We start from the raw sequence: 27,839 nt of genomic DNA on the forward strand, positions 1-27,839 counted from the left end.
GATTGACACACGGATCTTAAGTGGTCACAATGTCAATATGAGAGTGCACTGCTGATAAAATTGAAAGATTGTCAAGGATAGCAAAAATTTCAAGGACTTTCAAAGGCCTTGAAAATAATTTTTCAAATTCAGGGGGTTTCAAGGATTTCAAGGACCTGTACTAACCCTGCAGTGAAGACTGCAGGGTTAGTACAGGTCCTTGAAATCCTTGAAACAATCCATACAATCCAATTTACAAATCCAATTTACAATCCAATTTACTTCATGTTTTGCATTTCAGAAACTAAATAGGCCCAAGCGAGCGACATCTCAATGCTGCATGGCCGCGTCAATACTAGCCTTGGTGTCATTCTGGTAGCTTATGAACCTTCCTATATCTAGGCCAGAATGATCGTACTACAGCTTGCCTTTATTTCATTTCTATGATGCACTATTAACTAAGAAACCGTGTATATGGACTCCTTACAAAAGATTTATTTTCACGTCACTACACATCTACAATTGTTCTCTCAGTAAACTTTTTTTTTCAGAAACTGCAGAGTAAAAAAAAGTGTTGCTTTCCACCTACTGCCAAAAGCGCAACACCAGCAGCAAATATATGCCACCATTTGCATGAACCCTGCCCGACTGTGGAGTCCGCCAAGGAGAAGCGATTTTAATGACATCCTACGGCTCTTTATTGTATATCACTCAGCCGGAGCACTAAATTCACAATAATAAAGTGCAAGGCTGTAAGCGTGTGCCTCGTCATTTTTCTTTTCTTGATCAAATGTACTTAAATAGATGTTGACAAAAGACACTCCGACGCCAGCGAATTGCCGGCATGAAAAAGCACGTTTCCGGTTAAGCCCAGTGCCCCCTTGTCACGTCACTGACGCTTGTCTCGACTCTCGTTCTAGAAGACGTGCCAAAGCATGATACCGTTGTCAGCAGACACTAGTTTCCAACGGTGCGCTGATGAAGATTCATGCAATGCACCAACTCGGTGAAAAAGAATCGCGCATCACACCTTGACTTAGGCAGTTGTAAAACAACAGCACCAACTATCTTGTACAGGGACCAGAACAGTGGTGCAAGCATGAGCATCAATTTCAAGACTTTCCATGAGCGTATTAGAACATGGGTGAACGTGATCGACACGTGGAAATGCATAGCTGAAGCCTGATGAAGGCAACAACAGTCAAGCACTTTCACCACATTTCAAGAAGTGTCACTAAAGAGGAAAGAACGGGATGTGCTTGGTATATGTCCATTGAAGAAAAGCAGGAAGAAATCACAAAATCCATAGAAATCAAGAAAGAAATAAGTTGCTCTAATTACTGCACTTTGTTTGGTATCATCAGACCAAAGGAAACACTCCTTGTATAGACTGTGAATGCAAATAAGTGCATCACGTGCTGCGCACCACCAACTTCGCATGACGAGCTGCATCTTCTCATTTACGGTGCACTAGTGTGTAACGCATGTGACTGTAGTGAGTGTTACAAGGAAGACTCTTTTGGGAGTGCACAGCTGACCTTATGCTGCCTTGCCAGAAAAGTGCCAGTAACTTCTGCGACTGGTTTGCTTTAATGGCAGCTTCAGCTCCAGATAACCAAGTCAAAAAGGCAACAGGATCGTGTTCCATCACTTCTGTTTCTCCTCATCAATTGTGGTCTGAATGGCTAAGTAATACACAGATTTCACAGCACTAAACCAGGCACAGTGGCGAAATGGCTGTTTTAGCTGACAAGCTTAATCAAGGTGGCAAACATTGCATAGCACAATAGCAGTTCAGTTGCATCCCCCAGAGGAGGCACTCAATAGCCTTCTTATGATTTGGCTACAGCTTAATTCACACGTCTGTGCCTTTGCATCGGGAACGACATTCACCAGCTGCAGAGCCTGTTCATGCCACAACCTTGCTGTACTGTGAGACTATGACCACCAAATGCTGTTTCCAGGCAGATGGGAGGCCCACCAATGGGCAGTGATCAGTTCTCAGGATCGGCAGTCCGGATCAGGCGTCTGGCACCGCGGTTGGCCGGACCCTTGGGCTTGGCAAATTTCTGCTTGCAAATGTTTTGCTTTGGGTGCAGCTGGTCAACGAGGAAGGCCTCATTCAGCTCGGTAGGGTCGTCAATTTCCACCTGCGAAACAGAGCGGCCGAGTGAGCTAGGCATACACACGTCAGCCCATTTTGGGACCTCAATATTTGGAAGATTAGTAAAGTGGGAAGGAAATGAAAGAAGTGCAATGCCACAAAATAAAAAAAAAAGTTATTGTTTTGCAGGGCTAACAACACAGGCAACCCTGTGTGATTTCCTGTAAAGTTGTTAGAGGGTGATCGTACTGGTCATACTAGGGACCAAATGTTCCATGTCCCTTGACAGCTGGTAGCCCTTCCTCAATCTCAGAATGCACATCTGTATAACACCAGTGTACTCAAGTACAGTACTAGTCTACTCAAACCTTTGACCATTCCATACGTGATAGGCATCTCTGAATGACTGCCAGTAAAGTTTTCAGATGTATGGGATTGTACTGGTCATGCTATGAACAAAACTGTGTGCCATGTTTCTTGGCAGATGGTAGTCCATTCCGAACCTTAGTATGCCTTTCTGCATGACACCAGTAGGCAAAAGCAAGTCATTAGTGTACTAGAGCACTTTATCGTCCTGGGGGTGACCAATCAAGGCCAGATAATTTTAGAGTCGCTTTCACTTGTTTGTCTAGTTTTTTTTATTGAGTGGTGAAATTAGGACGATAGTTGTAGCGCGAAAACAGAACGACGACAAAGAGACAAGAAGGACACGAGCGCAAACTTCCAACTCCAGCGCTCGTGTCCTTCTTGTCTTTTTGTCGTCGTTCGTTTCTCGCGCTATAAGCATCGTCATGTCATACCAACTAGCCCAAACTGCCCCACTTCTAAGTGAAATTAGGGCTCTTTTTCGTGAGATTTATGACCATGTCTGTACAATCAGGATGATTGCTCACACGCAGGAATCTTCCAGTGGAAGAGTTGGCGGGCTTGCACACGACCCCTTTAAAACACGCCGCACCTGACTGACTTGAATTTGGCTTATCTGACATTCTGTGCATGATGTATTCACTGTAACAAAAGGAGACAGTGAAAGCAAACCTTGCTATTTCAATGTGCAGTACAATAAAAATTTTCACTAATGCCCACTTGTTCAAGACAACCTGCGAGCAATGAGGAATTAAATGCTGCTCTCCCAGAGAGAATAAAATAAAACTTAAATCCTACATATCCAGAGTGAAGGGTGTCCCTGCACTGTAGACTAGACATCATGACGTACCTCTTAGCAATAGATCATCCAGCGATTCTCGTTTTCTTATGACCGAATGCTGGTAAACACCTCACATTTGCTAGGATGGCTTTTCTATGCTAGAGGTACACGTGCTACAATACATTAAATGTAGCTCCAAAGAAACAGAGGTTAAGCTTTGCTCTTGTAGTAATTGTGCAAGGTATTTAACTACTGTACTGATTTCATTTCTATCATCTTAGTGACTAGTTGACACATCAGGCAATGCCATTTTTTGGGAGTTCACAGCTAAATTTCTCCTCCCTAATCCAAATGGGAGCTTTTCTCCTCAAAGAACGGAAGCAAACTGAGCTATATCCTCTACAAGGTGCCCCAGCTAACACTAGGGTAGCTCGAATTTAAAAACACGCTGGCACACTATATTGTGTTGTTACCAAATGTGTATTGCTTGCAATTGCATAGAGCAAGTCCACTATATTCTTGTACTTTGATAAATTATGCGAGATTATTTATCCAGATCCTTAAGCAAAGCTGGGCAAGAAAATTCTAAATAGAAAGTTGTACAGTCAAACTCTGCTACGATGATCTCCTATACAACAAAATTTCCGCTTCAACAAATATTCTTTGATTCCCTGCCCGCATCCCATGTATTAAAAACTTCTTCCACAACAAACTCTTTCTTTATTGGTCTTCATGTTCAACCAAACTTTTCCGGAACATGACAAAAAATAGCATAGCGAATGCCTGCCCACTACCCAAAAAATTTTATATTATCAATGCGACAGTGGGTACCGAGCAAGTTTACTTGCAGTAGTTACCCAATATGTGTTTTGAAAAGGCTCTGAAAGGCCGCTCTTCTAGCTTTCACTGTGACTGTGCTGCGCCTTCCGCGCAGGCCTGGCGTTTTCTTATACTCAGGAAAAAAAAAAGTACTCACGACAATGATTGTTCTGTGCATTAGCTTTTTCTTGCGCTGTCTATAATAGGAAATTCTTATTAGCTGGCCCACATTCAAAGTCTACATTAAGCATCTTCTTGGTTTTCTGACAATCAAAACGATCATAAAAGCACCAAAGTTAGCCTAAGTCCGTGTAACCCGTCAAATGCTGCAAAACCATGACACTATGGGGGACGCAATCATGTGGAGTTCATGACGATGCTTCACAGCATTCTAAGAAACCTAGAGTTATGCCGTGAAGGCCTGCGAGCTTGCCCAGCCGAAGTCGAGCCAAATCTACACGTTGAATATTAGCTGCTGGCTCACCTTTTTTTCATGTGTTCTGAGGCGTTGGTAGTGTTACTACTGGTTAGTTGTCACCTCACTAGCTCAGTAGTCCAGCACGCATCGCCTTGCATCGCTTTTCAGCTCCGACCTGTGCATTTTTTTCGTCGGTCTACAGCAGTGAGAGCTTATGGCGGTGCTGCAGAGTACAGAAGTTTCTTTTGCTGGAGCAGACGCTGGAAATAATTACCGTGGCAGCAGCAGGACGAAAAAATGAATGCATCGCCAAGGAATACGGTGTCTCGCCAAGATCGCTGTCGACATTACTCAAACAGAGTCGGACACATCTGCTCAATGGAAGGAGACAACTCAGCCAGCCAATGAAGAACTTGGCAAGGCCGTGTAGGCCTGGTTTTGTGAAACAAGGGCTAAGAGATACCGATCAATGGTAGCCTGATTCAACAGAATGCACTGAACTAATGCTCAGCGCATACAGTGACACATGTACTCATGACAACTGAACCTGTAGTTCTCACACTTTCAATGTAACACCTGATTGATTGATATGTGTGGTTTGACGTCCCAAAACCACCATATGATTACGAGAGACGCCATAGTGGAGGGCTATGGAAATTTCGACTACATGGGGTTCTTTAACATGCACTCAAATCTGAGCACACAGGCCTACAGCATTTTTGCCTCCATCGAAAATGCAGCTACGGCAGCCGGGATTCGATCCCATGACCTGCAGGTCAGCAGCTGAGTACCTTAGCCACTAGACCACCACAGCGTACCTTGAATGTAACACATTTCTTTGCACGTATAATTAACTCTAAATAATGTTCTTTACATGACCAATAAAGCTTTGGAATTCACTCACTGGTAACAATCACATGGTACCACTAAAAGCATTCATATAGCAATTGGTGAGCATATTACTAACTTGTAATCAACTTTACTTTCATTATTGTTTCGTTATGAGTGTACTTGCTATACCATCTCTAGTATTTACTTGTGGCTTTTGTTGTCTAGTATTGTAACATGCCATTCCTGCGACAGCCCAGGACAGGGCAGCCGCATGTACAGAGAAATAAAATGAAATGCGGCAGCCTTAAGGGGCCCCTTACCTTTTTGGTGATAGGCACGCCAACCTGCGTCTCAATGGTCTCCACCAGGGGGAGCTTGCAGCTGGAGTACAGCATGCGCTCTTTAACAGGGCACTCACTGCCAGCGATGGAGTAGATGAACACTGCACGCACATAGAACACACAGAGAGCCAAATGAACACAAGCCTCAAAGAAGGCCAATTAAATATGATTAACATCCTCACTTATCATTACCTTTATCGTGAATCATCATGTTATCAAGCTGAACTGATCATCTCTAGAAAGTCAAAATTCAAAAAAATCTAAAATTAAAAAAAAAAGAGGGTGGCCTTAATTTAGGTCTGACGGTCCCATGTCACCAATTTCATATAGGGTAGGTGACCTCCCAAGCGACTAAGAACTCCGTTTTGCCGAGTACCAGGTGTGAGGTGCCCTTGTACCTATTTAACCAGCTGTAGAATTGCTGCCTGGTGGCAGCAATTCTCTCCCTGCCACAGCAGCCACAATTGCTCAACTATTTTACCAAAGCTGTGGTGGGTTAAGGTGCACACAGGGGCCTTCGCAGAACCTTATGGAACTACCTTTCGAGCTGAGTACCTAAAAAAAACGGAGTGCCAGGTCGGTGTACCCTTCTACCTAATGGGATAAGCTGGTAAGTTCCCGGTCAGCACTGGGAATTGAACCTGGTACCTTCCGCATAGAAAGCAGATGCTCTAACCATGTAGCCACAGCTGTTGTATATTCTTTCAGTCATTTCTTTTTGCTCGAAAATTCCCGACAATAGAGCAACGTTCCGACTGAAATAGCAAACTCTTTCTCAAGGCTGTCTGAATTTTAAAATTCAAACAAAGCCTGTGCTAATACCATTTTACGCTCAAAGGAAGTGAAAACAACTTTGAATAATAGCAGGATTTTAGTTTTGATAGAATGCAACTGATAACCAGTAAAATATTTTACGCTGTGAAATTCATGATCATTAACAATATCTAGGACTTTACATCCCAAAACCACGATATGATTATGAGACACTCTGAAGTAGAGGGCTCTGGAAATATTGATACCAGGTGTTTTTTGACAAGTGCTGACATCGCACAGTACACGAGCCTCTACCACATAACCTTCACCGATATGCGACTGTCGTCGTCCGGTTCGAACCCGCAACCTTTGGGTGAGCCGCCAAGCACCGCAGCCACTGTTCCCCTGAGGCAGACATAAAATTCACTACACTTGTGTCTCAAAGCCGGCATAACAAGTTTTCAAACAAATGAAATGGGTGTAGTGAATCAATGTAACAGTAACATGTTCATTTAACCTTAAAGAGACACTGAAGTCAAATAACTATTTTGACTATTTTGGTCAAAGTGAAAGCTCAATGTATGGAAACATCTAAAACGACAATATTATCAACAACAGTGCCCTACTAACATAGAAATTAAGGTAAATGCACAAGAACACAAGCGCCACAGTAGGACATTTTTAAAATGACCCGATGACATCAGAAACCGTCGACAAGTAATCACTAGTAATCGATCTAACCACACTAAATGAAGAACCTTTGGTGGATCAGGAGATGCAATAAAATGCTGCTTGTTTTTTTATGCTTGATTCATGAAAAAAACTGTCAGACGTTACTACAGTCGCCGACCGATTTTTCGGACCTGGCGGGGACCGAAAAAAAGTACGAAAAATCGAACAGTCTGAAAAATTCGTTTTCGCCAAAAATCTGAAGTTTATTGCATCAGGCAGGTTTTAAAAAAGTCCTTGATGCTGCCTTGCCTCAAACTACGCTTGGAGGCAATTTGGTTTGCCCGTATTTGCGCCAAGGCGACATCGTCGCCGTAAACGCTCAACAAAATTGTCACCGCGTTGGCGATCTCCGCCGCCGACGGCTGCGGGCGGTCGTCGTTGTCGTCGGATGACAACGACGACCGCCATCCGGCGTCGACCGTCATCCAGCGACATCTAGCTGCGAACGTCCACTCTCTATTAGCTTGATTATGGCAGCTTTCTTCTCCATCGTCAGGGTCGTATACTTCCCACGCTTCTTCACACCACCTGGCTCCCGCGATGGCACAGATGGCGGAGCCATGGCACCGAGAACACAAAATTCGATGCCGCAGATAGCCGCTGCGAAGCACACAACGTCTCGACGCTACGCGACACAACACGTGCAGATTGGCGACTGTAAAAAGCTGCAACGACGATAAAAGAATTCTTCTTTCGCCTCCTCCCCGTGCGATGTGATGACGATAGTGCTGACCGAAGACGAAAAAACGGCATCCATCACCGCGTCTTTTAAAAAGCAAACACGGCCTCCGAAACTTAAAATATGGCGTGCGCATTCTAATCTCGGAGGCAGGAAAGGCATCTGAAGACCAAGCTTAGCCAAGCCGACGGAAAATCCAACATGGCGGCGTTCACAATGGCTTGGGGCGTGGCACAAAACGAGCGATTTAGTCAGAAAAATCGAACTTTCAGGGGCAAATTCGCCCGAAAAATCGGTCGAAATAATGCATTAGCTCTATGGGATCCCTGACGGTGCATTTATGAAGTCCGGAATATCCAACAAGTCCGAATTTTTGGAGTCCGGAAAATCGGTCGGCGACTGTATGGGGAATGGCGCAAGTGGTTCAAAGATTCAATTTTCGCGTGGTTACACGGGACAGGTGGTGCTATCTAGCGGGGCACAGTCAAAACAAGAGTGTCTGCAATCTCAAAACCAATGGCGGGAAATTGATCAATGGCCGTTGTTGCTGCTGTGGCTCCCGCTGTTTTAGGTCTGCTGCTATTAGCGCTATTAGCGGGCAACGTTGTGCACGGCAACAATGACGCGAGACACCCAGGTTGGTCCACTTCTTGAGGTGGGTAACTTAAAGTGCGATAACTCAATGCGGAGCAGTAAAACATAATTTTATTTCAAAATAGGCCCTTCCCTGGCACGAAAGTAACGCTACGAGGTTTCTGAACCGCCATTCAACAATCAACGTCGACTTGATAGTTGGCTTTAGTGTCCCTTTAAAGTACGGATTTGCGGCAGTGTGGACTCCTGGGTAGATTTTTTCGTGGCATAGCGCCCCTTTACTGCGATGAAACCATCTTTACAAAAAATTACATGCGAATTACATTTGAATGGGTGCTTTCATGGCTTAGCACTTCTCCACTGAAGTGAAACAACCTTCACAAAGGTTACATGCGGATTACTCTTAGTTGTTCATTTCGAATGCTTCGAAATTTTCAATAAATTAAATTCGAATTGAAGTGGATTCGAATACTGTACTATTCGTTCAAATATCCGAAGCATTAGGATATTCTCACATGCCTACAATTCAAAGCTCACAATGCGCACTTACCAATACTTTTGAATTTCTCGCCCTGGTGTTTGTGGGGGAAGAGGAACAGGTGGTAGCGGGGGTGGTCACGAGGAACGTGCTGCGCTAGCCTGTCGACCGTGATGTTGTCGCGCAGCTCTAAATTAATTTCTTCTTTGGCCGCGTCTATGCTCTGCAATGATGGAAAGCAGCAATGTGGAATTTATTATCTCATTCGCTCACAATCTTTGCAGCACTATTACAGCATCATGGCAGAAAAGGCAAGAAAATATGATGCAGTAGAATGAAAAAAATGGGCGATTTCGTACACTCACACAAGGAAAGCGAACATTGAAAACATAGGAGGCAAAGCGGAAGGAGCTTAGGCTAGTGCTTGACCTCTGTTCCAACTTCTACGCTCATTGCATACATTTTTTCGCACTGTTCACTTTTTTCATCGAAACGATATAACAATGCACTTCAATAACAAAAGAATCTGGGATAACTCATTCTACATATTCATCTCTCAAATCTTCATAAAAAAAAAGACAGCCATGATTTGTTTGTGGAATGAGGCTGGTAAAAATCTAATAGAAGTTATGCAGAAACGTTTCTAGAAATTTCATGTTACTGTAGATTTTCAAACAATGCAGGATGTAACTGTGCAAGCTTTTGAAATCATTGGCTTGACAGTAACTAGTCGGGGTGGAAGAAAACACGACGAAAGAATGCAACATAGGGAAATACTGGCCTAAATTGAAAAGGTGCAAAACTTGAAGACATTTTTGCATAAACATCAGAGCTTTCACTGCTATTTTGTACTTATTCCTCAATCTTTGAGAACCTCTAGATGAAGGAAAACATATGAAAGTCTTGAAATAAAAACTTAGATTGAACCACACGCATTGATGAGACCCATCATTCTGATTCGCAAGTTTGAGCACAAAGGAATGGGAAAAAAAGTGGTGCCATGGGCGGCCTTTCCCTACACACACCGTGGAGAGAGCTCCGATGTGCAACTAAATGTATAACTGCGCAATTGTTCTTGCATTTCACTCCTATCAGAATGCTGCTGCCAAAGCAGACACTGGGCTCATTAGCTCGAGTGCGGCAGAGCAGTGCCCTAGGCAACTAATCCCCAGTGCCACATTGAATATATATTATTTATAAAGTTCATTAGACCGTAAAGTAGAGCGGAAGTGCCTAGTTTTGCTCAAGGGCTGCATTGACATTTCCGAAACTTCAGAATTCTCAAGATTATATGTCAAGTGCCTACCTCTCCCAAGTGCCAGCATAAGCCAAAATATTCACCCTGATAGCAACCATTATGAGACCATAAGGGACAATCCCAGGAACGCCCGATAAGTTACGTTGGAAATGTAAACACCTATTGGGGTGGAGACAATGCAAAGGGAATGAAGAGTTCTTGAAAGAACACCTTGTGGTCACAGAGTTTTCTCGACGAAGCACGCCCACAGCTGCTGTGTCCAAAGAGATGGTCATGTTTTCTTGCAAAGGGCGTGAAATTAGGGTCGTGTTGGATGGCTTTGAGAAATGGAGCTCGTATAACTGACTTGCAGGCATCAATAAGCCCGTGGGCTCTAAGTCACGTGGGTATCAACAATGAATGCAAGGACATTTTATTTTGCACAGACTCGGGAAGTTCGTCCACTTGAACCGGAAACGATGGGCACACATTAGCCTATGCCATCATTTACATATTCAAAACAAACATGCTTTGCTCCATTCTACAGTCACTACAATACTACAAAGCTGTGTCGAAGATCTTCGTTGGTGTCAGTTAGTATGAAGCAACAATTACCGGCGTGTTGTGTGTAGCGCAATTGATGCGGCTGATGCAGACCGCGGAGCAAGTTCCCAAACCGTCAACTAATGAAGCTGATCCATTCCACGAAGGCGAACGCGGGAGACCTGTGCACAGGAAATAAAGGAGACTCCTTCGCTCACGCAGTTCACGAGCGGAGCCGTCAAGGTCGCCTTCGTTTGGGACTAGAAGGGGAAAGCTTACTCAGAAGAGCGTCTTGCAAGAAGTAGGCTAAGCCCCGCCGTCTGAGTTTAAGTCATTTTTGGCATACACGCGTGCCATTGGGAATGACACAGGGACGCGACCACTGTGCTGTCCGAGACATGATGGTGGCACGCAGATGAGCTTATTCTCCCCCGCTATACATACGTCATTACTGACTGTTGTTAGGATGGCGGGGCGCCTTGCTGTCGCGTGCACACTTGGTCAGCACAGAGGGCCTCACGGTGTGCTCACGGCGCTTAAGGAAGCTTCTATGAAGCGACGTTTAATGAGAAATCTGATGGAGCTCAAGCGTCAGAACAACTACCGACGGAGGTCGGCCGATACACGGCCTGGCATGGGAGAGAGTGTGACACGCAGAGAACCTACCCCTTTGCATGTTGTATTTGGTAATGTGGTTTTTACCAATGCAGTGTCTGTTATGAAAGTGTTTCTGCAATGGGTTGTGATGATGTGAGCCCCAACGTGTGATTGGCTTGCGTGAGGACCCTTTGTTCAACCGAGAGTTGAAAAGAGGATGTTTGAATCTGAAATGGAGAGCGGAAGTTCGGGCTTAGACTCTGGCAGATGCCTGAGGCTGCAATAAAGCGTCTCTTCACCAGACTACGGCTTTTCCTTCGCACTGCCACTGCACACTCGAGTCATCGAGGGGACCCATTCTGAACCTCAAACATCTTCCCTCTTTAGTTAGTGTAGAAGCTAATCGAGGAGGAGAAAATTAACTGCGGCGATCTTGGTTTTTGCGGTTTTGGATGAACAAATGCATTTATCTAAATTAATGTGATTCTTGGCTAATGTAGGAGGGGGGTGGGCTACAGTATATTACAGCAATAATAATTGATTATTGTGATATATCATGTAGACAGCCAATAAAACGGGTCAGCTCTCACCAACTGAACGTAGGAGATCGTTCCACTCTTGATATCGAAGAGCGCTTCCACTGCGTCGTCGGAGATGGGAAACTGCAAACCCCGTAGAGTCTGGTGCCGCGAGTCCACGCCGGCAGTTTCTGTTGCCTCGCCAAGGCGGATGTGACGCAGCTCCTTCTCAGCCTGTGTTAGTGGAGCGGGCGACGTCTCGTGTTCCGATGCCAGCACTCGTCGCACCCCTTGCAGGCGCATCTCGTCACGTGAAGTGCCGAACAGCTCGTGCGTGATGTTGCCACCACCAAACTCCTTCTTCAGGGTCGCTTTGGTCGATGCGTACAACATCTTCTGGCGCACCTGTGGGATGGTAATTGCATAAATAAAAATTTGGTCACTCGTCTCCGTAACATGCACCACCAGCGATGCGGATCAAAGGCAGGCTGGTCAAGCTTCAGGAGCAAGCAACGCAAGCTTCTCTATTTTAACAGAAGAGACTGAAAGAGATACTAAAGAGCAAAACAATTTTTTGCGTGTTAGTAAAGTACAATTTTACAATCCCAACAAAACACTCTGACCACTACACGATGCTTGAAAAGCGAGAAAATGCATGCAAATAAAATGCAGGTGGAGACGCCACCTTGAAATTCCCACGCCAAACACAGTGAGATCATAGATTTTAAAGGTGCCTACTAGGTACTATGTAGCATCTAATAGATAAAAATGAAGTGCATTGTCATCTGTGGGTGCTTTAGAACTATGCGAAGTTTGAGAAAATTTTATCAAGCCAATATCACGAAAATAATAAAGATACATTTTGAAGTTTCTGACATCATGCGCAGAGATTCAAGCGTGAAATCCAAAAATGAAAATTCCACCCGATTTTTCTTCGCTAATAATGAACTTATCACAGTGAAGCAGCATTAGTGCTTTCAAAGTGCTGTTTTTGCAATCTAAGTGAAGTCATTGCTTTTCTTTAGAGTTCCTTTAACATTTATCTCTTATTGCAGATGCAATTTACAATAAAATCCACTTACAGTGTGACATTAGCTGGCTTATAGTACTAAGAATGGAGCACTCGTATGTACAAGCAAAACAAATGACATAGTAATATTAATAGCTAACAAATATTTATCAAATTGCTTAATAATAACTCACTCAGAAGCACATGTGGCATAAACAGAATCAAGGCTGTGTTCATTATAAACTATTAGTACAAAAACATTTTCCTTGATGTAAGTTGCACAAGGCAAGTAATCTAAACTTCTTATATTAGGGCCGAAGCTCCTCTTAGCTTTGTCACTTGTCACGCGTAACCAAGAGAAGAAGAGATAAGAAAGAAAAGAAGGAAAAAGAAATGAATGACCATTCCTCGTCTCATTTCCTAGATGGCGTTACTCTGCGCTACTCTTCGAAGTGCCCCTACTCTCCGATTGGCTGCTGCGCGCTTCGCCCGAGTGTGCATAGAACGAGGGCCTCTCTCAGTTTCCTGGATAGTCGCCATACGTGGCGGATCATTGGTGGGGCATGGATGAAGCAGAGCGGTCCGTGTGTTGAAGACGCTTGCACTCGGCTTTCTTGGCTCGTGTCTCGTTGGTGTTACCGGCGTGTCACCTGCATTCTCGAATGCTATCGGACACATGGACGCTTCGCCCCACTCATAATCATTGACCCTGTGGATATGCTGCGATTTTTATAAGCTTGTTATGTTTCAGTTAACACTTAGCCTTCTAATTTTGGCAGCCTGAGTGTATTTGTAATATACCGTATTTACTCGCATAATCGGCGCACTCGCATAATAGGCGCACCCCTAGTTTGGTCGCGGAAAATTCGATTTTTTAAAATTCCGCGCATAATAGGCGCACCCCGAACTTGGCCGTGATCTGAAACGATTCTACCCCCCCAGCGGTACAGTTGGAACACGGTCCCCGTACCCTGAAGAAAAAAAGAAGGCAAATCGACGAGCAAATAAAAAAAATTCGAAGTGCAACGACCTAACCAACGTGTTTGTCGAAATAAAACTTGAAAAAAAAAAAAAAGCGTCCATGAGCGAAAAAAAAAAAAACGGCTGTTCCATCAATTACTGATACCCCCCAAATCGCCGCGCTTTTTGGAGGTCACGTGCACAACGCCGGGGGCTCGATCGCCATCACCACCATCAGAGAAAAAGAAAGAAACGCCATTTTGCAAGCGGTGTGCGTATGTTGTGGTCGTGTATTGAACTTTGGTTCCACCATGAGGAAGTACCCGAGCTACACGGCTGGGTTTAAACTGAAGGCAGTGCAGTACGCGCTGGAGCACGGCAACCGGGCTGCAAGCAGGCATTTCCGCGTTGGAGAAACCAGTATTCGGTACTGGAGGGACCAAGAAGAAAAAGGAGGAACAGCTACGACTTTTGTGTAAATAAATTTTACGTGTGTATGTGCAGTTGACGGCTCTCGCTTGTTCATTAAAAGGTATGTAGGTATGTTTGTTTTATGCTGAATTAATTGGTAAACGATAAAGTCGCCTTTTACTTGACAAGTGTGCAGATTTAAAGCGCGAGAACCGAGCTGAAAAAATTTTCGAAAATTTTACCCCGCGTAATTGGCGCACCCCTAACTTCGAGCCGGATTTTCTGAAAAAAAAAAGTGCGCCTATTATGCGAGTAAATACGGTAATAAAACTAGCAGCATAACCTTAATATGATGCATAGCAATTTTCAGGATTCACGTAAAACGATGGTCAAGTTCTCTAATTAGCAATATTGACACACATCTGTCAACTATAAGAAATGTCACAGTGGGTTTATTTTAATTACAACTAGAAAATTAGGAACAAATAAGCACTTTTATTGCATATTAAGGACTTATGTTAGTGAGCTTGGTCCACCTCATACAGCCTGGAGCCTTGAGAGATAACATGTTTTACTGTTAACTTTCCTGACCGGAATATGGGGATGGCAAAGTTTATATAAAAATTTAATTTTGACTTTTGCAAACCACAGCAGTGACATGATTATGAGGCACACCATAGTGGGGGTTGGGGCAATAATTTTAACAACCTGGAATTTTAGCGGGATGCTAAATTTAACAACACGCATGTTCCTGCACTTCGTCTCACTTGAAATGTTATCTTCCACAGCTGGGAATTGAATGCAATGTCTTAAATGGGCCATGACAAGGTTACCCAACAATTTGTGGTTTCAGCCAATACTACAAGTAGAGCGTCCATTATTCCTGTGAAGGCCATAAAAAAATATTTCAGAGCATAACAGGCCGTAGAAGTAAGTGGCTGTAAAACCCATCTTCTGTCAGTGATTCCCATTTTACCAAGGCGCCTGTAACGTCACGTGCAGCAAGGAAAGGTATTGTTGTCTTCTACCACAGTTTCAGCAACACCGAAGAAAGCTAAAATATCTCGACTTCACACGCTGCTGACCACAGAGAAATGTCGTTCGCTGGAATGCAGACGGTTGCACCGCCAGCCCCTTGTTACATCACGGATTGGGAGTGCACCAGTGCTGCCACGCTCCCTGGCCTCTCACGTGTTTGTAAAAATATCCAGTTGTGAATTAGGTGTTCCAACGAAAGTTGTGAAAATTTAGCGAGCTTATTTTAGAGTGAACGTGCTATGTGCAAACATGTTCCTCATGAGGCAACTTGCAGAGGAGGGCCATTGCTTTCCATTACAGATGGCCCCCGATGTCAAAGCAGTGCTTTGATCAAAGAGACTCTCAGCCCCGTTTTGAGTTGATAATTATAAGACCTTGCTGTAACAACTGTGGCTTGCATTTGTTAACTTTTGCCATATAGCACTGCTTTTCTGAATTCTGGCCAAGAATGGTGAAATTTTTTCACTGTGCTAGCACAATTTAAATGCTCAGTGCAAACGAGCTTACTAAAGCTTTTCCTACACAACACTGTGTGCTGCTTTCTATGCAATGGCAAAGTATTAGGAAGCCGGCCCATCCATGGCCTGTGAAAAAGAGGTAAAGTACCATCGTTGTTGTTGTTGTTTTAACTGTTTTGCTGTGGAGAGGTTGAGGAGCCTATTGCCTCGGCTACTCCATATCACAGAGTTCTGCAGCGAAAAATAAAAAATAATACAGAACGGTACCCAAAAATTAATAATACGAAAAAAAAAAAAACACATAATAGCACACTGAAACCAGTTCAAATAACATGTCAATACACAGTTTTCTTCACGCAGTTCACACAGTCATAAACTACTTTCACGCACACCTTAATACTCTAATGCCAGTATATACATGACCACCCTTTACATAATACTCATTTCTGGCTGTCAGTCATAGGCGCTTGTCCAGTCCGGTCTCCACTAAAAAGTCTGTCAGGAAGATTATTGCCTTTTTCTGAAGATGCATCTCAGGCCATGGTCCAAGTAGTTTCTTTATTGTGAGGGGCCGTCTGTCCAAACTTGCTAATTTGTTCCTTAATTTTTCTCTTTCTTTCGCGTATTTAATGCACTCCAAAAGAATATGGCGAACATTTTCTTCTGCATGACCACAATGGCATTCCGGTGAGTTGGATCGATGTATCTTGTGCAGGAAGCTGTTTGCGTATGCTACTTCCAATCGAAGTCGGCGCATCAATGTCTCTAGATGTCGTGGGAGGTCTGTCGCTATGGAAAATTTTCTGTGTGGATCAACTTCATAAAGTACCGTTTCCTTTGATTTAGGGCTCTCAAACCACTTCTCCATCGAACAATGGTTAGCTCCTTGCGATATAAAATGTCGAATATCCGTCCCAGATATAGGGATTGTGCAATCCCGTCCTTCCTTCAATGCTTTCTTCGCGAGACTATCAGCATCTTCATTTCCCTTTATTCCAATGTGACTGGGTATCCATTGGAATACGATGTTGTGACCCTGCGATGAGGCATATTCCACAGTTTCTGCGATACATTGTGGTATTTCACCATTTCTGTAAGGTGATCTCACATTTCTGATTAGCTGAAGAGCAGGTTTGCTATCAGTGCATATCACCCATTTTCGTGGATCTGGATTCTCGCAGATAAGCTTAACTGCTTCAAAGATAGCCACCAATTCTGCTGTCGTCGATGAAGATTTGTGCGATAATTTGTACATCTTCTTTTCCTGAATTTCGGGTATAAAGACCGCACAGGCTGACGCTTCTTCTGTGCATGATCCATCTGTATATATCTTCGTTTTTTCATTATGCATTACATGAAGCTGATGAAGTACCAACTGTGCCGCTACTAGAGGTGCCATGGCTGCTTTCTTCTCTATGCCGTCTATTTCACTGATAACGTTGAGAAGTGGCAGTGTCCAAGGTGGTTTTGAAGGTTTCCATTGTTTAAATTCTGGTACTACTGCTTGAAATGATGATATAGTATCCTGTAGTCTCGTTGCCGTTCTTTGTGTTAGTGCACCAGATAAAAAATGACTTTCATGTTGCGTGAAAATTCTAAATAAATTTCGAGATGTTTCTTTAGTTCGCAGTACTGTCAAAGGTGGCTCTCGAGCCTCCGCATACACTAAATCACTGGAAGTTGGCCGTGGTAAACCCAAACATACCCTCAAGCTCCTTGCCAATAACAAGTGCAGTCTCCTTTCGGTGGAGGCTGGAAGTCCGTGCAGCAGGGGCAGTGAGTAAGTTACGATGGGGCGTATCCAGGCAACATGTAGGGCTAATAACGACTCTGTAGTACCACCCCATTTGGCCCCGCAGAGATGCCGGAGGATTCGAATGGCCTGATTCACTTTTTGTTCCAGGGACTGGACATGAGGCGACCATGTTAGTCTCCGGTCTAAAATTACTCCCAAGAATTTATGAGTTTTGACCATTTTAATAGGCTGATTTTGCAGAATAATCTGGAAATTTCCAGGTCTCTTTAATGTAAACGGAAGTATGGCTGTTTTGGCCAGACTCAGTGCCATACCTCTTTGTTTTAGAAAATGGTCTACATTATCCAATCCTTCTTGTAGAGTTTGTTGTATATCCAAAAACGATGGACCAGACGTCCATATACTTATATCATCAGCATATACTGAACATCTGATGTTGGGTGGAAGATTATACGGGAGCTGCGCCATGACTGCATTAAAGAGAGTAGGGCTTAGTACGCTGCCCTGTGGCACTCCTTGGTTGACGACATGTTCTGACGTTGGGCCCTCCTGCGTAACTACAAAAATTTTCCGGTGCTTCAGGAAGTCAGCGATCCAACGCAGTATCTTGCCCTTGAATCCCTGTAACGCCAGGCCTTCCAGAACGTGAACGTGACTCACTGTGTCGTATGCTCGGTGGACATCAAGGAATACAGCGACAGTGATGTTTCCTTGCGTTCGTTGGTTTTCCACATCTGTGACCAAATCCAGAATGCAGTCCATTGTGCATCTACCTCTTCTGAAGCCGGCTATGCTTTCTGGTAGTAGTTTTTTCATGTCTTGCCACCATAAAATTCGTTCATTGATCATTTTTTCCATCACTTTTGAAAAACAACTTGTCAAACTAACCGGCCTAAACGAGTCCAACTGCATAGGGCTCTTCCCTGGCTTTAGCAACGGTACTACTTTTGATATCTTCCAACTTTCCGGAACTTTTTCTTCTTGCCAAATTTTATTATAGATGTCCAACAGGTGTAATTTTCCTTTTTTGCACAAATTAGCAAGAGCAGCGTATGTAACTCCATCTGTTCCTGGTGAACTTGTTCGTTTTACTGAAGACAACACATATTGGAGCTCCTCTGGTGTGAAGCTGTCATCCAGATCTGATGAACTGATCGCAGAGGACTTTGTTACAACCGCCGAAGCTGATTCTGCTGAGGATTTATATTCGCTCGTTTGGGCGGTCTCTCCATTTCTCAGTATAAGATCGCAAAATTCTTCGGCAATCACCTGTTCGCTAACTCCTCGAGACAGCGCTAGAGCCTGTAGTGGTCTCGAGTGGACTACTGGCTGTCGGAGGGCGCGTACCATGTTCCACAGTTGAGTCGCCGAGGTAAATGGGGAAAGTGAGGCACATAAATCTTGCCAACTTTTGGTTGAAAGCTTCTGCAGTTGGTTACGCATTGTAGTGTGTACTTTCTGTGCAACCTTGAAGTCTTCTAAATTACCTGACCTGCGATATCTTCTTTCAGATCGGCGTCGTATTGCCCGAAGCCTCTCATACTCAGCGTCAACACCCGAATACCCATCTGGAATGGGTACTGTACGAGTTGCTTTTGTTAGAAAATTTTTTATCTTAGATGCATACGTTTCTGCGTCAGAACAGGGTTCAAGATTTTGTCTCTGTAGTTCTCGAAAGATTGCCCAGTTTGTGATTCTTGTTGTGCGGTTATTTCTTGTTTTCTTCAACTTTGGGTGATATATGAATACTGGCAAGTGGTCACTTCCTCTTGTGTCAGCGTCTGCAGTCCAGTCTGCTCCAGCCGCTAATTCAGAGGAGCACACAGTAATGTCTAGTACGCTGCAGTAGTTATGCCCCCGTAGAAACGTTGGAGAACCATCATTTAGTATAGTGTAACCATAATCTTCGCATATTTTTACTATAGCAGATCCCCTTACACTACAACGCTCACTACCCCACAATTCATGGTGCGCGTTAAAATCACCACATATAATTATGGGATCATGGTCAGATCTACACACTGCAGCCAACTCTGCGTATGAAACGTTTGCTTGAGGGTGCACGTAAACACCAACTACAGTTACAGTAACGTTACCAAACTTCACTTTGCATCTAACAAATTCCGGCGCATCTGTTTTTGAAGTAGCCACAAGTGTCGACGGAATATCGCGTCTCACACACAACATCACTCTGCTTTTTGCAGCAGGACGGTCTGCTTGGTACACCACATAATTGGACAAGCGAAAGTTAGTGGATACTCTTGTTTCGGAAATACACAAAATCGGAAACGCGTGCTGAGCGACGAATTTCCGAAAATCTCCACTCTTATTCTGCAAACCGTTGCAGTTCCACTGGAATATTGCACTTCTTTTGTACCAGTTAGATAGTCCGGTAGCCATGATTACGACAAGAGAAGATGCTCAACATCTAGCAGCAATTTCACTTCTGGTAAAGAGCCTGCTTGTGGCAGGGATCGTAGAATTGCTTTGAGAGCCGCAAAGATTATTGGCAAAATGACTTGCTCGCTTCCGCTGTCTCCGCCGAGATCGCATTTCTCGAAGAAGTTTTACTCAGCAAGCTGCTGTGACCCTTCCCTTTGGTAGTCAGTGGCTCTTTGGCTGTGTCTGGCCTGGTAGAAAGTTCCACTTCAGCATGTTCCTGGGGCCGGACTTCTTTTCCAACGCGATGTTTTGGTGCTGAGCGCTTCAATACTTCCGAGTAAGAGTCGTGGCGCCACTGTTTTGCACTTCTTTGTGCCGCAGGAACATCTTCGACTATATCCGCATTGGGTGCTGGACCTTTTTGTATCTTATGGTACCCTTTTACAATTCTCTCTCTTTGTGCCGCTGATGCCAAACGGTTTCGAGAGCAGCCTGAGAACGACGCCGGATGTGGTCCAGCACAGTTTGCACACTTAGGTTGACGCTTCGAGGTGCATTCTTTGTAATCATGTGCGCCCGCACATACCTTGCATCTCTTGGTTCCCCTGCAAGTCTTAGCCTTATGCCCATATCTCTGGCAGTTGTAACACCTTACCGCCGGCTCAATGTATTCCTCGACAGTGTGAACCATAAAGCCGAGAGCAACTCTTTTTGGCAATGGCATGTCATGTCTAAACTGGAGTATTTATTACATTTCGTATGGGCTGCATTGTGACACTTCCATCTTCATTTCTAACCCATCTCTTTTGTCGTGTGACCGAGATTACTCCAGCATCTTTAAGATAATCCAGTAGGTCATAATCACTGTATTCGAGTGGAACATCTCTTATCTTTGCTAGGGTCTTCATGTAAGACTGAGGTATCATCACTTGTACAGGCAATCCAGCCAGACTCTTGATCAGCAGTAACTTGTTTGCCGAGTACAAAGACCGTACTCCAACACAAAAACTTCCGTCTCTGTTGATTCTTGATGATGTCACTTTCTCATTGATAGCAGAGATTATCTCAGACGCTATGCGATTGGGATTCACCTTCCAGAAGGAGTCCTCGGCAGCGATTGGTCTGAATACCACCGGTATCCCCGTAGCTCTGTTCTTGTGATGGGTGACCACCGTGTAAGCTCCCTCGTCTTCCTTGGGTGCTTCTGTATCCATCTGTGTCATGTCATTAAGGGAGTACGTCGATGTAGCGTCATCGTTGTCAACCTCTTCCTCCTCTGTACGCCTCTTCTTGCACTGCCAGGCCTCGCTGCTCTCTATAGGGGACGTCGATATTGTTGCTGATCCTGCAGCAACTTGAAGTCGAGCGGGATGGATAAGAGGTGCTCCTCTTGGCGCTAGCGGCATCTCGTTGTCCCCCATACCCGGGCTTTGCCAGGTATGAGGCACGGGCCCGCTAAGGGGCGATTCTGATCGCGATGCGTAGTGAAACTCCGACTCACCGATGTTTAGCTGCCACTCTGGAGACAGTCCACCCACCGTACACACTGTAAAAAGATCCTGAACTCAATATAATAACTGAATTAAGAGAGCGAAATGAAGCTACGGGCTTCTTCCATTCACTTCTTCTTCCTCCTTCAAAGTACCATCGAAGATCTGAGCTCCCCCTTGGCCAGTTTGGAAAGCCATAGTCAACCCCGAATAAGAAGCCTATTTGGCCTCAAAACATTGTGCTTTTCTTTCAAAGAAATCTTTGCTGGAGAGTAGTCTTTTGCTAAGTATTACTTTACTTAAGACAGACTTCTGTTCCACGGCTACATTTAAATTTTTTTTTTAATTTGCACTCTGTACTTGGCACTGACTACAGGTGGCAAATAATCATTCAGAATACATTACTTTTAGCACAGCTTTTAGATAGAATGGCCACAAAGTGAATAGAAGGCAAGTTATTGCACTACCTCAGGAGGTTTTCGGTTCACCTCTGTAGGGCCTGTTGGCTCGCTGAAAATTTGGCAGCATCCAGAAAGGCGCACTTACTAGAATTTACCACCACTTTAACTATGCTTTATTTGAATCACCCACGTCAATGACCCCTAAGAATGCACTGGCTGCCAACTTTTCTTCTCTGCCCAGCTGCGCAGCTGAATCTCCCACGTCAATGACCCCTAAGGATGCACTGGCTGCCAATTTTTCTTCTCTGCCCAGCTGTGCAGCAAAGCAATAAACAGCATCTGAATATCTTCATGGCAAAAGCACCATACATCAATAAGAGCGGAATTCTTATAATTAATATCATTTCATGTGGTTTCTAGTTTGGCACCTTGCTTGATTGCCCTTACCAGCAATCTGTGGTTCAACATTGCTTCACAATATTGCGCTAGTACCTCTAGGGTCACACCTATGGAGTAGGCACACCGATTCTGCAGGAAAGGTCAAAGCAAAGACGGCAATCTTATGATAAATTCTAATGGCAGATCGCGAGTGCTCGGCCGGATCGCGAACGGAGTGCATTGATCCAAACGGGATTACTCTCGCCGAATCTGTGATTGGAACGCATGCGCCTTAGCAAGAGCAGTTGGTGAGGGGAAATCTAGCGAGGAGGCGCGAGGGGCCACGAAGCGTTTTTCTGGTCGTCCACGGCTACCCCCAAATGTAAAGATATGGCCGCGATGAGATGAAAGGTGGGCGCACACAATACATCACACAAACTTCTGGTAAAATCCACCAATTTGGGCGCAGCAAGAATCCTTGCTCCACGGAGCAATCCGTGACGTGTAATTGCTTTTATTCTGCCACTGGAACATACAATTCATACTCCCAGTCTACCATTGGAATCTGATTTCTCCCCTCAGAGCAAAAAAAGTTGATTTGAATTTGCCATTGGAAATCAACATTAGGGTCTGGATAATATTATGCTTAAAAAAATCTAACCTAGTAAGTTTCACATCTCGATACCTTCAGTATCCTATTTTCTATCTAGACAGTAATAAATGTACACTTCTAGCAAAAAAAGTTATAACAAAAGGGCCGCCACGCAAGAGGCAACTCCACTGTAATGGGGCCCAGCAGTGATTTACTGGAAAAATCTGCAATGGAATTCTCTGCGACATTCTCCTCTCTCTTTTTACATCAGTTTTCTCCAATATGCAATACAAAGATGCATCAATACATGCAGGGTGGTGCAACTGTCCCTCTTATTTTGACATTAAGGGGGCAGACTGGCCTTAGACATTTTTTGTTTATTTCTTCAGTGATCTTGATAAAACTGCCCAGGGTTATGCAGTATTCCTGCTGATTTCAAATATTTAATTAGTTTTCATGTAACTCACCTTGTTCCTGAGATAACTTAAGTTCACCCCGTATTGTTTAAGGCTGCCGTAGAAAAAATTGGCCCGAATCTGCATGTTACACTGTAAATGTCCTCGAAAGACGATAGTCTTGCGTCTGGAGAGAGTGAACAAAATGTTTATTTGATGTCCTGCACAAGAAAATCGGTGAATGGTATTCTGCAGGCACTGCATTAGAGTGCCTCGAGCGTGTGTCGGAGGCGAACGAGCGCATCTAGCCACGTTAGACACAAGTGCCATCTGGCAGTTATCTTCGAAAACGAGGACGTGCAGCGCGCGGAGAAAGATGCGCTCCAGTCTAAGAGGTGATAAGGTGTAGAACGCAAAGCGACGGGCAGGTGCCCCCACCGTGACGTCGTAGCAAAGCGTTGGAAATACATTTTTGAGCCTCGCGTTGCAGTGTCAGCGCAGTGCTGGCAAATTATAAAGAAGCCTCAAAGTCGGTTCCCCATTTTTTGGCAGGTTCTGCATGTTAACAGCACCAAGAATCTATACAGTTAGAATGACATTACAAAAAAATTACCACTTCGTGATGTGTGAAAATTTACAGAGAGATAGAAAAATACTTGCAGAAAACAAATATGTCAATTTTAAAAAATAAATTTTTTTGTCACTTTTTGGTACTGAAGACCAGTCTGCCCACTTAAATCAGAGCACACGACTTGACTCTGACTACTCAATTACTTTGCGCCACCCTATTATGATGTGCACATATTTTCTGGCTTCTACACACTCTCATGTCTGGTTGCCACGCTGCTTAAACGGTGTTTACTGGTCAGCACTGTCCGCAATCGAATGTTCATGTTAACAGCATAATTGCGGTGACCACTCACGGGCGAGTCGTCGGGAGACCAGCTGATGAAGAGCCAGTCGTATCCATTCGGGCAGGTGGAGTCAAGGCGATAGAAGAGGTAGCATGGCTGACCACGTTCAAGCAGTGGCAACACCAGGGTGTCATAGTCTGCAGCAGGAGCAAAATAAACAGGCTGACACAAAGTGACGAGGATATGTACAGTGCCCAACTCGGCTGTCTATAACGACGGAGTGTCGTGCGCGAAACAGCACGGGCGACAGTTGCAGTTGCAAACACGCGACATCTGAGCATGCGCAGCGCCAGTGATGTGCCTGCCTCGCAATACTGATCCCTGTTTATCGCCGCAGATGCAACAACCGCTTTGGCCATCGAAAGTGCTCTGAGCAATTTTGCGAAAAGACAAAGAACAAGTACGAAAGACGAAGTAAAACCGTTGGAACTGTGATATAATCTCATGAAGCGAGAATACTTCTTTTTGTTATTGTTTTATTTCGATTTTGTAATGTTGACAGCGCTTCGACGGCCAAAGCAGCCATCGCGGCCGCGGAGATGAAGAAGGGTGAGAACTGCAGGGCAGGCACATCGTTGGCGCCGCGTATGCTCAGATGTGGCGTATTTGGGACTGCAGATGCTACTCGTGCTGTTCCGCGCGCGACGCTCCGTTGTTATAGACAGCAGAGTTGAGCGACGTACATGCTTTGACTGTAGTCTTCCTGCTGCCGAAGAAATACCTAAATTGAGTGCACGTGTGCTGCTCCACAATATTTGAAGGGACAATTAACCTATCTCTCAAGCAGTTCTTTTTCCTGCACGATTGAAACCCCGTATACCCACAGTAGTTCACAAAAGAATGTCTGAAAGTTTACATAGCACGACATTTCAATCTTCAAAATCAGTTTTGTGTTTAGTTGCCAGTAGCAGCAGAAACTGTACAGATGGTGACAGCGTATGACAGAGCTGAGTTCATTCAACCCCATGGCATGTGTACTACACACAAATTTAAATGCAACATTTTTCGCGGTATGGCAACTGCTAGGAGCAATTGCTTGTGATAAAAGCCTCACATTGCTGTAAATATGGTCGCTAAAACTTGTACTGCTCCTGAAATGCGTGTTCGAGTTATTTACTGCCACTGACATACATGCCCGAGCCAGATTTATGCCGACATGACACAAACTTCACACTCTGGGAAGAAAAGCATGTGCACGTGATCCTAGTCTGGCACATGCAAAACTAGGGATTAAAACTCGACACTGTCTGACCTCGCGGCAGCTCTGCCTTAAGCCCGATTCTCGCATCCGTCAAACGCACTGTCCCATCAATATTATGTCACCACTATACATCATGAGACTATCCATCACCACAATCCATCAATTCTCTGTGGTTTGTTCCACACAAATGGGATACACTGCTGGGGTACACTGTCCTGGGCAAAGAGTTTTCTGCTGTTACCTAGAGGGAACTCTAGTGCTGCAATCGTTCGGTTCCCATGGAAATGATGGGCAGTACATATTAATTCTTTGTGGTTTCAGCTTCGAACACAATTGTGGCTCTGTTTATTGTTCAGTTTCGGCATTTGTTACAGGTAAATGAATGGATCCTCGTGAACTTCATGAGCAGACTTGAATTGGTGAGCCTAAAAGGTTAAGGTGGCGAAGCGGAACTGCTGAATTTTGTCTGTGTTGAATTAGCTTGAGGCTACATGGAGACAAAAGAATGAAGCTAGGATGAACCCATGTACCACCCCTAATTCCCACAGTGCTGCCATGTGTTGCAGCTCCCACAGACACTAGCGCCAGTTGTCTCTAGTGTATTATTAGGAAACGCCATTGTCCCATGACTACAAGAGGCATGTGATGTGATGGTGAATGCATGGAGTGTTTGATGGCCACAGAAATGGAGCCGCATAGTGGCTATCTGTGTTAAGCTTGCCTTCATCTTAATGTGGTGATGTCCAAAGGGTTTGTTTTTGAAAATGCTTCGATCAGATAATCTAAACTGACTATATTTTTAGGTTTGAAGTGTCTGTTACAATAGTGGCATCATTGAAATGCCACTTTAATCGAATGTTAAGCAATATGTGAAGGCATAAAATGAATCCACACTAAGTGGCAAATAAAAAAAAAGGAAGAAACGCAGACCCAAAAAAGTGAAGAAGCTCACAGATACGAATTTAATCGTAGACACTGAATCTATCGCAAGCTTATCTAAATGTAATGTGCGGCCTTACCTCGCTCCCAGTTGTCCTTTGGTGGCTTCTGATCAACAAGCGTTAGTTCCTCTGCAAATAAGGCGAAAACTGATATAACTGGCGGTCAAGAAATGAAATAGCGGGCAAGCAGAGCTGAATAAAATTTCGGCTAATTTTCTAACAAATCGCGATACTTGCCTTCGACGATTGAGACTTTGAAGACGCGGACGCTACCTTTGCGACACTTGCCGAAGAACTGCTTCAACTCGGCATTTGCTGTAACGGGACAAAATCAGCTGTGAGTTCCATTTCTATGGCGACAGTAATAACAACAGCTGGTCATTGTTCACATCAGCCGGGCCGCCGAACAAGTGCATACTAAGCCGGGACGTGCCGTGCGAAAAATTAAAGCAGGTGCGTCCACCGAGGCCAGTCGCGAGCAAAATGCTGTTCCGCACCGGCGATACACCATCTGCCGGACCTCGGATTCACAATAGCGATCGAATACCAACTGTGTTTACCGGCGCTGCTATGACGCGGGCGCTGTAGATTATGCAGTGTAACATAAATACGTCACAACATCGGCAACATCCGCAAGTTAGTTTAGGCAACTCTGCTACCGCGATCGTTGTGCTAGGCAGTCGGGTAGCAGTACATGCGCGAGACCAAATTCTATACAACCTTAACGAAAACGAGCAGAAAGCGAAACCAAAGAAGGTATAGCGGACGTTGACCAAACTGTTTTATATGTATTATAGCAATAGTAATATAGATGTTAAGACTACGAAAAGACAGCTTGTAGCCGGTAGGCTTCGAACCTTAAAACTTCGGACTACGCGCCCGATCGGGCGCGTAGTCCGAAGGTTCTGTCCTCTATACCTTTCTTGTCTTCGTTATGTGCTGGCTTTGATTACTGAAGTACTAAACAAAACGACGTAGTGTCCATGCCCCATGCACATTTCACAGGCTGACCCCCGGTTCGTTTCAACGGCTCCGAAAAGCGGTCGTTTTACTCACCTTGTATACCGGTTTGGTGAGACATCCTGGGTCGCTTGCCCACCAGCCGAGCGGGGTTTTGTTGTTATCGCAGTCTCGCCAACACACCCAGCCGGATATTCAATGCCGCCCCCTGAAGCAGCTTTTAGGCAGCACGTTTCGGTTCACACACACCGACGGTCAAAACGGCCAGATGCGTGCACTATCGCTGACGCTTCATGCGGAAGGTAAGCGACGAGGTCGAGCGCGACAGCAGCACAAGGCAGCAGCTCCGTGACGCGACGTTCGAATCCAACAGGCCCGATCACGACCAACCGAGCGATGCCCGACCCCGATCGCTGCTGCCCCGACTGCCCACCTTCGATTTAGGCTTTTCACCGCTGCGATAAAACCTACCTCCTTGGCAATTTCACTTCCGCCTAAATCATACCGTAGTCGCTCATCATCATCATCGAGAAAAAGCGCGGCGAAAACGAATTCGCGTGGTGATCAACTTCAACAGCGCTAATACTGCTCGACACCCAACTGTCGTCAAAAAAAAAAAAAAAAAAAAGGTTTTGTCTTCTTAGTAGGTGTACCAGCACCAATAAACCAGACAGATCAGGCGTGCTGCAAGGGTCCGTAATAGGCCCTTTACTTTTCTCCATCTATATCAGTGACATGGGTGCCGATTTTTCTCAGCAAATAGCTATAAAACATTATGCAGAT

The 27,839-nt window shown here is 44.6% G+C and overlaps 1 protein-coding gene across 1 annotated transcript; it reads right to left on the bottom strand.

Annotated features, from left to right (window-relative positions):
• Positions 1-452: 452 nt before the first annotated feature.
• On the bottom strand, positions 453-27,516 carry twf (twinfilin actin binding protein). Its single transcript, XM_075873953.1, has 8 exons — positions 27,153-27,516; positions 26,334-26,411; positions 26,175-26,225; positions 23,964-24,091; positions 11,843-12,175; positions 8,948-9,098; positions 5,619-5,740; positions 453-2,129 (listed from the first exon to the last, which is right to left on the bottom strand). Exons 1-8 carry the CDS (start codon positions 27,175-27,177, stop codon positions 1,974-1,976), a joined length of 1,044 nt encoding a protein of 347 aa, XP_075730068.1. The 5' UTR covers positions 27,178-27,516; the 3' UTR covers positions 453-1,973.
• Between the last annotated feature and the right edge of the window lie 323 nt (positions 27,517-27,839).

Source organism: Rhipicephalus microplus, chromosome 9 (genome assembly GCF_043290135.1).
Source record: "Rhipicephalus microplus isolate Deutch F79 chromosome 9, USDA_Rmic, whole genome shotgun sequence".
Taxonomy (NCBI): Eukaryota; Metazoa; Arthropoda; class Arachnida; order Ixodida; family Ixodidae; genus Rhipicephalus; species Rhipicephalus microplus.